Consider the following 12,542-nt stretch of genomic DNA (forward strand, 5'->3'; position numbering starts at 1 on the left):
ATGGTGGCCGCTCCGCCCCAGAGGCCCCGCCCGCGAAGCGCAGGCGCAAACACTCCGGAGTGGGACCGCGCCGCGTGGCTCCTTGGAACTTGTAGTCTCCTTACGTTGTGCAACTCACCCCGCCCCCCGCTGCGCAGGCGTAATCCTAGCCCACGCCCCACCATCGCCGCGCGTTGCCTTCTGGAGCTTGTAGTTCGCTCCCTAGAAGTACCTGGGCTTGAGGACCGCGCTCGGGAGCCTGACAGCATCCCGGCGTTAGATCCTCAGTTTAGTGCTGGCGCTGACACGTTTCACGTCTGTCCGACAGAGGCATTCATCCTTACACTCCCCGCAGCGGTAGTAAACGTTCATTTATCCAGGGTTCTTCGTGTGCTGGCGCTCCTAACTCCCAGCAGAAACCCCAGGAAGAAGGTGTCACCCACATTTTATAGATGAAGAAATCGAGCCTCGGTAACTCGCTTAAGGTCAAACAGCCTGGTAAGGGGCAAAGCTCGATCAAAGCCCGTGGTCTCCAGAATCTCAGAGATGAAGGTTGTTAGAAAAAAATCCTGAATCTGTGGGGCTCCGAACAATTCCGGGATAGGAGAAGCCTATTTGGGTTGCAGCTGCGCGGGACCAGACGTGAGCGAGACACACACACACACGCACACACACACACACACATACACACACACACACACACACACTCGCAGCCTCTCCTGTCCCCACCCCCAATGTAGAGACGTAGAGACGCTAGGAGCCCTCGGGCTCCGCCCCAAAACAAGCCCAGCTCAGAGTCAAACCGTCTTTATTTCTACAGCAACATTTGAAAATAGAGAGCGACCGCCTCACCTCCCAACTGGGGCAGCCCCTCCTGCCACAGGGGTCCATCACTGCCCCTAGCAAGAAGCTGCAGGCGTGGGAGGAGGCGTGGCAGGATGGCTCTACGGGCGGTGCCCGGGGCGGGGTCAGGCCGAGCCTGGACAGGCCGGGCGGGAGGGGCAGTGCATAAGACCAGGCTGCAGGGCAGAGCCCGGCGGTGAGAGGACGGACAGGGGGTGGGCTCTCCGTCCTGGGACACGGGGCAGGGCGCACCATTCAGAGGCCGGGAGGAAAGCGAGAATGCCCAGGGAACCTTTGGGGAGGCACCGCCCCTGAGATGTGGAGCCTGGGAGATACCACCGCGCGGAATGGGGGTGATTAAGGCCTGGGCGGTACCACTAGAGAAGGGTGGGGGTGAGGAGAGGCCGGATAGTACCAAGGACTGAGGGGAGGAGTGAGGCCAATAACTTATTTCTCTATATACAGAAGCAACGGCCGGGGGAGGGCAGGGTGCTGAAGGGACGGCAGGTGCTTAGTGTTCTTGGATTTGGGGTCTGCGGAGGGGGGGCCACTGAGCCTCTCTCTACCTTTGGAGACCCCGGCCAGCCCCTCCGCTGGCCCTGAACCTAGGGAAGAGGGGGCCCTGCTGGAAGGAATAAATAAGGGGTAGAGCTGGAGTGGGCAGGCCCAGCCTCCAGGGCTCAGGCTGAGATGCAAGGGAGGAGGTTACCCTGAGATTGAACAGAAAAGACAGGGGTTCTTGGGAGAGACAGGAGGGGCAAGCAGCAGGCCCATGCGCAGGGCTGGGGTGGGGATGGTGCCGGGTGGAGGCTCTGGCGACCGGCTGCCCCTTCAGGATTAGCCCACAAGGGAGCTCCGTCGGGAGAGGTCCATGGAGCTGGAGCTGAGGGTGCGGCTATCAGAGAGGCCTGTGCCTCCAGGCTGTGGGCAGAGGGGCAGGTGGCTCAGCCCCGTGCTGCTGCCAGTGCGCGCTTCCCTGGCCCGAAGGGGCCTGACTAGTCAGAGTCCCTGGGGTCCTGACACTCCCACCCACCTCCACAGTTACTGAGCTGCCACTGGCTGCCCACAGGCGGGAGCTGAGGTTCCCTCATTTGTCTCCCCAGGGTCCAGCCCAAAGCCAGGCCTGGGATGGAGACAGGAAGTGTGGCTGGATGAAGAGACATGCCTGAGAAGCTCGGCAAGTACGCAGGACATGCAGGCCTGGGGCCGGGGCCTCAGCTGCCCAGTGCCCACAACTATCCACCCGTACCTGGACTGGCTCTTCCACACTTTTGTTGAGGAAGTTGAGGGAACTGGCCCGCTTCATCCTGAGGGGAAAGGGCATTCAGGATTTGCCCACGGTGGAACTGGGGGAGGATGGGGGAAGGGGTCAGCTTGGGGCAGGGGAGGGAGGCTGATGGGAAGGGAGATTGGTGGTGGGTGGAGCTTGAGCGAGACAGGGGGTTCACCCTGGGTCTGAAGTTCAGCTGGGGTTGGTAGGCTGTGGGGTGGGTTCTCGAGAGGCTCACCAGGGTGGACGGCTCACCTGGGGTTTGGGGGCTCCTGGGGGCCACCACCCTGCAGCTTCTTCACCAGCATCTCACTGCTGCGCCTCAGGGCATCTCGGAGCTTCCCGAAGGAGCCACTGCGCCGCAAGGAGCCGCTGCCGTCCTGTGGGGCAGACGGGTTCGTCTCTGTGCCACGCCGGCTACACAGCCTCCTGGCCCAGTCCAGCCCCTAGACTCACCCCGCTCCACTCGGCTGCAGGCCCTGCCTCCTCGAGGTCAGCCTCAGACCGAGCCCCGGCACCCGCGGGCACGTCTCGGCTGCCACGGCGGTCTCCGCGCCCACTGCTGCCGTCTTTCAGCAGCTCCACCACCTTGGTCTGGCTTGCAGGATCCAGGCCCTGAGGGAGGGTGGGCGCATCAGGCGGAGCAACGGGCCCTGACTGGATCACACACAGGGCCACGCAGGTCCCTGCCCACACCCCTGGTGCCTGTTGCCCTACCAGCTTGCGGCTGCGGCTGGCGCAGTCCTCCAGCGTGTGCGCGGCCTCTAGCTTGCCCTGGCGCCGGTACAGGGCCCCCAAGCTGCGCAGTGTGGTGTTGACCGTGGGGCTGCGGACGGGAGAGCGGGACGGTCTCCAGCTCCGTGTTCCCCAGGAGCCAGGGCCCATCCTGACACCCAGCCCACGCTGGCCCTCAGGAACCATCCAGCCGACCGAAATCGAGCCTTTCCTGTGTGTCAGGCCCTGTGCTAGGTCCGCCTGGATTCCCCTGTTTTGGGGAATCACCTGAGGGCCCTAGGTGGGATGTTGCCACCAGGACTAAACGCTGGGAAACCCAGGAGAGATAATCAGGCTGTCCTGGGACAGAAAGCCTTCTTGGGACAGGTGGCCTGTGACCTGGGCCTTGAAAGATGAGCTGACAGAGAAGAGGTGTGTGTTCTGGGGCTGAGCAGTATGGAGTGTGGAGCCTGGCCCCGGCCCCCACCCAGGATGCAGCTTCCCAGCTCTCTGCTAGCCCAGCAGTCCCCCACCACTGTCCTCACCTGTCTACTTTACAGGCCTTGTACCAGCTGCCATATTCCCCATAGGGGGTGCTGTCCCGGCGCTTATCCTGGGGGAGAGATAAGCGGAAGGTGGGAGAAGGCCCTCCCCTCTACACACCTCCAGCCTCATCCTCCCTCCACAGACATCTGCCCCGGCCCTGCCCCACAGAGCTACCTTGCTCTCCTCCCGTTCCTCTGCGTGCATCCAGATGGGCTTGTTGTCCCCTGGAGGGAGAGAGGGGGCTGTCACCAGCCTCTCATGTGGGCCTCTCCTGGCTGGGCTGGACACATGACTGGGGTCTGGGGGGAGGTCAGGGGTACTCAAGAAGGACCAGGGTTGGGCTTCACTGAATGAATGAATCAACAAGAAACAGACCCAAAACATGACTGATGCTCCTCTGGAACAGAGATGCCTGTGGCACAGGCCTGTGCTTGAGGGGCCTGTGACTGGGGGGTGGGGGGAGCACACCCTTACAAACCTCAGGCCCACGGTGCGAGACGATGCTAGGCCTGAATGACGGGCCGGGCTGAGGGGTCCCAGAGCAGGAAGTGACGGACTGTGAAGGACCAGAGGGTGGCTTCCCAGAGTGGGAGACATCTGTGCTGGGCCTTCACGGTGAGCGTGAGTTGCCCAGTGGAGAAAGGGGAAGAGGCTCTGGGCCGAGGGCACGGGTATGCAAAGGGAGGGCATTGCATGGGTACAACCTCCCAGGGGGCTGTGTGAGTTGGGTGTGTGTGCTCACGTGTGCACACAAGTGGCTGTGGACCAGCCAGACCCTAGGCGTGAGGCCTGCCGGGCTGAGGTATTCGTCCTAGATGCTGACGGCTGAGCGGGCCTGTGAGCTGGGGCACACAGCAGCCATGCTCACCGCTGACAGAGCCGAACTCCTTCTCGTGAGCGCGGGTGAGGATCTCCTTGTACAGGGTCTCTGCATCCTGGTACTTGCCCTGTTTCAGGTAGCAGGAGGCCTGGAGGGGCAGGGCCCAGAGGGTGAGCAGGATGCAAGGAGTTGCGCCTTTTCCTCTCCTCCCTCCCCCTCCCCCCTCCTCCAGCCCCCTCTAGCCCAGGACACCAGGTTGTTCTTGGTCTTGGCCACGTTGGGGTCGTCAGGCCCAAGGCGTGTGGCGTAGATCTCCAGTGCCCGCCGGTAGTAGTATTCCACCTCCTCGGCTTTGCCCTGGTTCTGGCACAGCAGGGCCAGGTTGCTCAGCTGCTTGGCCACGTCTGGATGAAACTTGCCCAGAACCTGGGACAGGAGCGGGAGCCGGTGGCTGGGCTCGGGGCCGGCCTACGTGTCCCGTCTGCCCAGCCCACCTGGCCTGCCCAGCCCTGCCTGCTCCCACCTTCTCCCGGATCTCCAGTGCCCGCTTGCAGAGGGGCTCAGCCTCCTTGTACTTGCCCCGCTTGCCATACAGGACTGCCAGGTTGTTCAGTGTCGCAGCCACCTAGGGGGTGGGAGAGTGGAGGCTCCATGACCCGGGACCTGGGAGCTGCGGTGGCGGGGGGGGAAGCCACCTCCCACCCAGCCTCACTCACAGCTGGGTGGTCCTTGCCCAGTGTCTTCTCGCGGATGGCCAGGGCATCATTGAGCAGGTGGGCAGCCTCCTTGTACTTGTTTTGGTCCCTGGGGGCAGGTGGGAGCACGATGAGGGTTATCCTCCAGCCCAAGGCCCTCCTCCTAGTGGCCCAAGATCCCTGTGGTCACTCTTCCTATACTTACTAATGAGTGAGCATGATGGGGTGTGACCCAGAGCGTGGGGAGACGTGGTCAGGCCCTGCTCTCTGGCTTGGGGGGCTTTGTGCAGGAAGGGTGTGCAGTGCTGGGGTACAAGCCAGACTCCCCCAGATCCCACCCTCACTGCCCCATGCCCAGTGCACCTTGTCCTCTGTTCCCCAGGGCCTCTGCTCATGGTTGCCTTTCTGCCAAGGAGACCTTCTCCGACCCTCTTGTGCTCTGGGCAAACTCAACTTTCACCAAAGGTCCTCCTCAAGCCTTGGTGCCTGGAGAAGGTGTGCCCCTGGAGCCCTCGTGTGCCGTCCCCTCCCTGGTTATGTCCAAGCCTTTGTCCACCACTAGACTGAGGCATATTCATGTCTGTAGCTCAGGCACCCTGTGGGCTTGGCCCTCTCCAGGGACAAGATCCTTCTTTCTCTGTCACCCAACTGCCTGGTGGAACCCGAGTGCTGGCCCACTGCAGGCCCTGAGGATTTGTGACCAGGGCTGGAGCCTTCAGGAAGAATGCTCCCATGGGTGACCGAAGCTGGAGGAGCCCTCACCGATAGACCAGCGCCAGGATGTTCAGCATGGTGGCCACGTCAGGGTGGTCGTGGCCTGACGTCTTCTCCAGGTCCTCGAGGGCCTGCTTGCAGAGTGGCACGGCCACCTCATAGCGGCCCTGAGAGGCGTACTGGATCACCAGATTGTGCAGGGTGCGGAGCCGTGCTGGGATTTCATAGCCCCCGTGCTGGGCAGCCACGTCTCCTCCTCCAGGGCTGGGGGCTGCAAAGCCAAGGGCGGGAGGTCAGATGTACCAAGTGCCCCCTGGGCTGGGCCGGCACATGTCAGCCATACCTTTGACCGACCTCACACGTGGCCCTGGGCAAGTCACCATTAGCTCTCAGTTTCCCCATCTGTAGAGTGGGTCTAGTCACCCCACAAGAAGAGTGGGCAGAGTCCCAGCTCCGGTGCTTCAAGCTGTGTGTCCCAGAGCAAGTCGCCTAACCCCCGAGCCTCAGCCTCCTCACGTGCAGAAGACAGGCTCTGATACACAGGCCACACGGTCAGCAAGGCCAGTACTGGCCCGGGGACCAGCACTGTGCATGCGTCCCCTTTTAACCCTCAGAGGAAGCTCAGAGAGGAAAGAAACTCTACCAGTGGTCACAGAGCAAATGGAGGCAGAGCAGGGCTCGTGCCCAGGCCAGACCGCTCCAAAGCTCTGAACTGTGATGCCTGCTTCTCACAGAACTTGGGAGACGAGAGAAGCAACATGTAAAACCCGCCTTTTAAGCTCTAATGCTGGGATGTTATAATCAGAAACGAGGCAGGAAAGAACACGGCAGCCACTCAGACCTTGTTTTCCGTGACCTCTGGGTCCCAAGGACCAGGAGTTCACACAGCCTTCCTTTTCCGCCCCCAGAGCCAGCCACCCCTCCGCACCTGTGCTGTGCTCCTCCTCACTGGGGAACAGGTCATCCAGAGAGTCTTTGGGGACGTCCCCCTTCTCCTCCTGGGGAGGAAGATGGGACGGGCGTCAGGAAAGGAGGCGGCCCAGGGGTCGGCGGGCCTGCTCCCTGCTGCCCCTCCCTGCCCCCAGGTGCCCCCGCCCCGCCTGGTGGCCGTGGTAGGGCTTACGCTGGTGGAGGCGTCCTCGTCCAGCTTGCGGATCTGGCTCATGAACAGCAAGTGCTGCTTCTCCTCCTCGAGCTGGGCCACGGCCTGCTCGCTCCGCTGCAGCTTCTGCTGCGTCCCTGCCAGCTCCTCCCGCAGCCACTGGTTCTCCTGCACCAGGCGCCGCACCTGAGCCCGCAGCTTCTGCTTCTCCGACTCTACAGCCCCCAGGTGGCTCGACAGCGCCAAGATCACCTGCGCAGCCAGCCGGAACGGAGGTCAGAGCCCTGCTGACGCCCCAGCCTGGGCCCCAGAGAAGAGCCAGGCCCGGAGGAGCCGCAGGGCTGAGGGCCCCGAAGTTCTTCTCTCACCAAGGGAGTTTTGCCCCAGGGCCCCAAAGAGACCAACATAGCCTGAGACCTGAAACCAGGAGGCTTGGGGATTCCTAAGTCCTTCCTTCTGGGGTCAGGAGCCCTGGGCTCCCAGGCTGGCTGTGCTGGACTCTGAAATAGACCACCCCCTTTCCTGGGCCTCCAGCTGGTCCTCCACATTGATGGTCCAGTTCCCACCTAGTTGGGTTGCTCGGATCATTAAGAGCGCCAGCTGGGGTGCTGCCCTTTCCCCGAGCCGTCCACTCGTTCCCTGTCTCTCCTAGGAGTTGTACTCAAGCCCTGTAGCCAGAGCCACTATACCGCTGCCCCTGGCCCAGGGCTAGCGCTTTCCCAAAGACCTTGATAGACGACTGAAGGGCTACCGAAAGACCCCAGCCTGACTTCTGCCAAGGGGCCAGGGCAGCCCCTGTCCTCCTGCAGCTCCCAGGGAGGGGAGGGGGTGTGTGTCCTAAAACCCCAGTGTCTGGAAAACCACAGGGGCAGGTAAGGGGATCCAGAGGCCTCAGCCTCCGCCCCCATCCCTCTCCCCAAACTCCACGACTCCTTTCCTGAGCTTCCAGGCTCTTCCCGCCTTGGGGCCTTGCCTCGACTCTACCCTTTCTCCGTCCTTCATGGTCAGGGTCATTTCTGCAGTGAAGCCTCTTATGCCCTCAGCCCCCGGAAAGCATGGCATCTCCCCCACCTCCATGCCATCCTGTTGTCCATCTGTGCCTGTATACACTGGGAGGGGGCCGTGTGTGTTCACCTCCGCACCTGGCAGTCAGCCGGCCGAGGAGTGAATGCCCGACATATTGCCCTCCCAGAGAGCCAGGCAGTCTGGGACGCCGTGCTTTCTAGTTGATTAGCAAACGCCTAAGTGACAGGTGTTTTCACAACCACTAGCTATTTTAAAAAAATATCCTAAACAGCCCGGAAGTATTTACAGCAGATGGCACGATCCCTATTTTAAAAACAAGGTGATACCACCTGCCCAGGATTCACAGAGCCAGGCAGTGACTCAGCCAAGATCTGAGTGGGCCAAGACTCTCTGCCCGAGTCTACTCCTTGTACACCCCAGCACCTCCTGGATAGCTCCGTCTGCATGTCATCCTGGCAGCCCCAACTTAAGAGGGCCCACACAGAACTCCTGACCCATCCAGGCTCTCTCCTCCTCTTAATTTCCTCAAACCACAAACCTGGGACTTTCCCTGCCCCTCTCTGTCTCCTTTAGTCCATCCCCAAGCCCTACTGGACCTACTTCCAGAACGTCTAGGACTGACCCCCTTCTTACTACCCTCATGGCCCAACCCACCATTTCTCATTGGAATTCTAGCAGTGGCTTCCTAACACCTGCTACCTCCTTCCACCCTGACCCACAATTGTTCATTCTCCACCCCTCAGCCAGAGAGAGTTTTTGAAACCTAAGCCAGACTGTGTCCCTTTACTGCTTAAACCCTCCAAAGGCTTCCTGATTTCCTGAGACTAAAACCCAAACTAATAAGGTGCAGCATGATCTAGTCCCCGCCTTCTCCGCAGGCCTTTTCTGTCCCTCTCTTTCCTCATGAAGCTCCAGTTAAACAGGTCTCTCAGTTCTCCCTCCACAACAAGATCTTTTCCACTTCAGGACCTTTGTACATGCACCCTCTCACTTTCCTCCTTTCTCTGGAGGCTGGTTCATTCCTTTCCTCAGGTCTTGATTTAAATATCATTTCCTCAGAAGTCTTGCTTGACCAATAGCTAAGGCTATCACAAGATCTTGTTTTTTTCTTTGGAAAACTTATAATATTGAATAAATATATGTGTATTTCTGACTCTTCCTATTGGACTAGGGCAGGGATCTCATCTGTCTTGTTGGACCTGTAGCCCTGGCACCTAACACATTGCCAGGCACATAGTAGGCACTTGATAACTTACCTGTTAACAAATGAATAGAAGAATGAATGGGGGGATCTTTAAGGATTTCCTCTGTTTTTTTTAGGCCATGCAGTCTCTGCTACCTAGCAGAGAAGCCAGATGATCAGGCTCTCCTGGGGCCAGGCACGGCCGGGGTCTCCAGAGCCCATCCATTTCTTCAACAGATATTTACTGGGATCCTACCATGAGGCTCCAGGGGACAGATTCTTCCTTCCCTTCTGATTCTGTTACCACATTGCCAGGATTCCTCTGGAAGGCTCCACCCCTCCCATGACCTCCCTCCTCAGCACCCCAGACCAGCCTACCTGGGCCTCCCCCAGCCCCAGTTCGATGGCCTCCAGGGAGCGGCGCAGGAGGACACAGCGCTCCTGTGAGCCGGGCTCTGCCTCACCAGCTTCATGAGCGACGAGGGGAGCGAGAAGGGCACGATGCTCCCCGCGCAGGGTTTCTAGCCCTTGGATAACGGCCTTGGTGCCCAGCACGATCTCATCCTGGCTCAGCTTCTCCTCCCGAGGAAGCACCATCGTGGCCATGGCCGTGCCGCCTGTGAAGGCGAGAGGGCGGGCAGGGGGTGCCGGGCCTGGGGCCACGCCGCCGTCCGCCCCGGATTAGGTAAACACCGAGGGTCCCCGGACGCCTGGGTCCCCGGTGTGCCCCTGTCCCCCAGGCAGCAGACCGCACCGTGCCCGCGCTCGGCCTACAGGGGGCGCGCCCGGCTCGTCTTGGCCCGGGAGACGCAATGCGGTGCGACCGGCGAGGCTGGACCCGGATTCGGCCCAGACCACTGGCTCAGGCCGGCTTAGGCGACCCAGTCTCGGGGCTTCCCTGGAGACTCCCTTAGCCAGAGCAGGGCGCGCCAGAGGATGGACCTACGGGGATCTTGGGGGGTTCACTCCCGTGCGGAGACACCGTCCCTCTGGGAGATCCGGCCCCAGCCCCCCTCGGGCAGCCCCCTTCCCAACAGGCTGGCCGAGCCACAGAGCCCCTCCTCCTGGGCAGCTCGACCCTGGGGAGACCCTTCCCCTAAGGAGCTGAGATCTCGGGTTCTTCGTCCCCCCCTCCCCCCAGGCCGCGCCCCATAGGCCAGCACGACATCCTGCGGACCCCTCCCCTGAAAAGGCCGAGCTCCTGCCCCCGGCCACCCAGGACCAAGCCCCCTCCCCGCGGGCTGGCCGGGCCCTCTCACAGGCCGCGCCCAAGACGACCCCTCCCCTAGGCCGACCCAGAGCCCCCCCTCTCCCGGCCCGATCGGCCCGCGTGGACCTGCGTCTCCCGCTCGGGCCCGCCTCCCGCTCCAGCTCCGGCTCCCGCCCCGCTTCACCCGGACCAGCAGCCGTGAGCAGGTCCCACCGCCTCCATCCCGCCGGCCTTCCCAGAAGTCCCTGCGCCGCCTTAAAGGTGAAGCCCGTACCTTGGCGGCGTCGGAGGGGGCTAAACACTCTTCTCGGCCCGCTGGCTGCCTTAAAGGAGCACGCCGGCTGGGCCCACTCCAGGCAAGGGGAAGGGATCCGGGGGCGTGGCCTTCGGGGATGGGGCGTGGTCATTGAGGCGCCGGGCGTGGGCCTGCCCGAAGCTTAGGTTCATAGCGGCCACCTCCCACTCTCCTGCGGCCTCGGATTCCTCCGCTGTAACCCGCCCCGAGGCCACAGCGGTGTGGACAGCCTGGGGAGGATGTGCACAGCCTGGGGAGGATGTGCACCTGAACTTGCCCTGTACCGCTGCCAGAGAGGGCGGCGGAAGAAACTGGGGCCCAGGGAAAAGGCCCGGCCTCCTCAGAGTCCAGAAAGAGACAGTTGACATTTATTGACATTTATTGAGGTAGTTGCCACTTTCTGAGCGCTTACTGTGTGCGGGGCGCTTGGATGCCTTAAGTGCGATGACACATTTAATGCTTGCAAAGACCGGATAAAGCGGGCACTGCTATTATCCCAATCTCGCGGATCTGACCCCAGGCTCATTTGTCTCTGGAGAGTGGTTATGCCCCACCCAGCTCCTTCGGAGCTGTCCTTGTCCCAATAGGGGATTCTCGGCATCTTAGGGCTGCTTCTTGGTAGGAAAGGACGGAGGCTTCCGGCCGTGAGGGAGAAAAGGATGGCAAGGGGCAGTTGGGCATCGGCCGAAACAGACTCGTGACCCTGTGGGTGAGCACCACCACAGATTCTGTGGGCCGGATGATCAGGACAAGGTGATGATTACGTCATCTCCTCCCAGAGCCCTTCCCTGATTCCCCACCCCCTATGTAGAGCAGCCCTCCAGCCCATTTCAAGCACACATTTAATTCCCTCTGTAGCATTTACTCCTTCTAACATTTTCCTTGTCAGTTTCTGTCTCCTCCCTAGAATGCAGGCCAAGATCTGCCTGTCTTGTTCACTCTCAGAGTAGCTCTTGGCTACCACATAGCAGCACTCAGTAAATGCTGTTTATTTTAAAAGGCAGAAGGGCGCACCTGTTGGCCCAGGTTTGGGGCTGGTGCTGTGCAGCCCTGGGTTGCTGGCTACCTTAGCTCTACCAGCACTGCTTCTAGGTCGACATCCCAGTGGGTAACAGCAGGATAACCACCCTGAGAGACAACACCTGCCAAGCAAGCCCTGGCACTGGTATCCAGGGGCCTGGGGCGTTCCTCATGAGTCAGGGTGGGTTCAGACTCAGACTGTACCCAGTTCAGTGTCCTTGTGGATGTGAGAATCCCCTCGGCATGATCTCTGACAGAGAGATGGTCCGGCACCCCGCCAGCTCAAGTATGTCCTGTGACAGGGAGCCCACTACATTCTGCTGTGAGATGGCTCTGAAAGTTAGCAAGCTTTTCCTTAGCCCCCAGAGGACCTGCCCACAGTGCCTGCCCACACCAAACTGAAGCTCTGTCCTCAGGAAGGACAGTCTGCTCCCTTTTGCCAAAGCAGCTATTTGGAGACAGTGATGGTGCCCCATTCAGTGTTCCCCCTGCCTGGGCTGACAATCTGGGTCCCTTCACCCACTCCTGTGCAGTTTCTGACCCTTCCCCCTCCCGATTTCTTTTTTCTGGGTGTGGCTTAGCATGTCAGTCCAGACACTACTCCGAATGTGGTGCTCAGCCCAGGGCGCAGGGATCCAGACAGGGAGTGAACTGCACAGATCACAGAGGGATAGTCCCCCCCTAAGGAGCACACCACCTGTCCACCGTGAAGCTGAAAGTCAGGTTGACTTTGACAGCCACGGTACGGTGTCTGCTCAGGGTAAGCTTGTCAGCTAAAACCCTAGATTGCGTGCATCCCACTTATATCCAGCCAGGTTCTTCTGCCGATTCTGTGCTTCTGCCAGTGATATTTCCCCAGGGATTTTTTTTTTTTTTTTTGGCCGCACCACACAGCATGTGGGCTCTTAGTTCCCCCGCCAGGGGTCAAACTGCACCCCCTGCATTGGAAGCTCGGAGTCTTAACCACTGGAAGGTCAGGGAAGTCCCTCCCAGTGATTTTTTTTTTTTGGTGGTACGTGGGCCTCTCACTGTTGTGGCCTCTCCCGTTGTGGAGCACAGGCTCCGGACGCACAGTCTCAGCAGCCATGGCTCATGGGCCCAGCCACTCTGCGGCATGTGGGATCT

The 12,542-nt window shown here is 60.7% G+C and overlaps 1 protein-coding gene across 5 annotated transcripts; it reads right to left on the reverse strand.

Annotated features, from left to right (window-relative positions):
• Positions 1–770: 770 nt before the first annotated feature.
• On the reverse strand, positions 771–9,513 carry KLC2 (kinesin light chain 2; the record flags this gene model as incomplete). Of its 5 annotated transcripts, none has more annotated exons than XM_079707438.1 (15): positions 771–1,743; positions 2,066–2,129; positions 2,348–2,472; positions 2,549–2,707; positions 2,810–2,918; positions 3,352–3,419; positions 3,527–3,576; positions 4,221–4,320; positions 4,425–4,598; positions 4,696–4,797; positions 4,889–4,976; positions 5,630–5,852; positions 6,510–6,579; positions 6,705–6,935; positions 9,271–9,513. In XM_079707438.1, the coding sequence occupies 15 exons, from the start codon at positions 9,496–9,498 to the stop codon at positions 1,660–1,662; spliced, it is 1,875 nt and encodes a 624-aa protein (XP_079563564.1). The 5 variants fall into 5 exon arrangements, with proteins under 5 accessions (XP_079563564.1, XP_079563562.1, XP_079563561.1 ...); XM_079707436.1 differs by having other exon boundaries at positions 2,072–2,129; positions 9,271–9,498; XM_079707435.1 differs by having other exon boundaries at positions 2,072–2,129; positions 3,527–3,627; positions 9,271–9,498.
• Between the last annotated feature and the right edge of the window lie 3,029 nt (positions 9,514–12,542).

This window comes from Hyperoodon ampullatus (assembly GCF_949752795.1).
Source record: "Hyperoodon ampullatus genome assembly, chromosome: 7".
Classification (NCBI taxonomy): Eukaryota; Metazoa; Chordata; class Mammalia; order Artiodactyla; family Ziphiidae; genus Hyperoodon; species Hyperoodon ampullatus.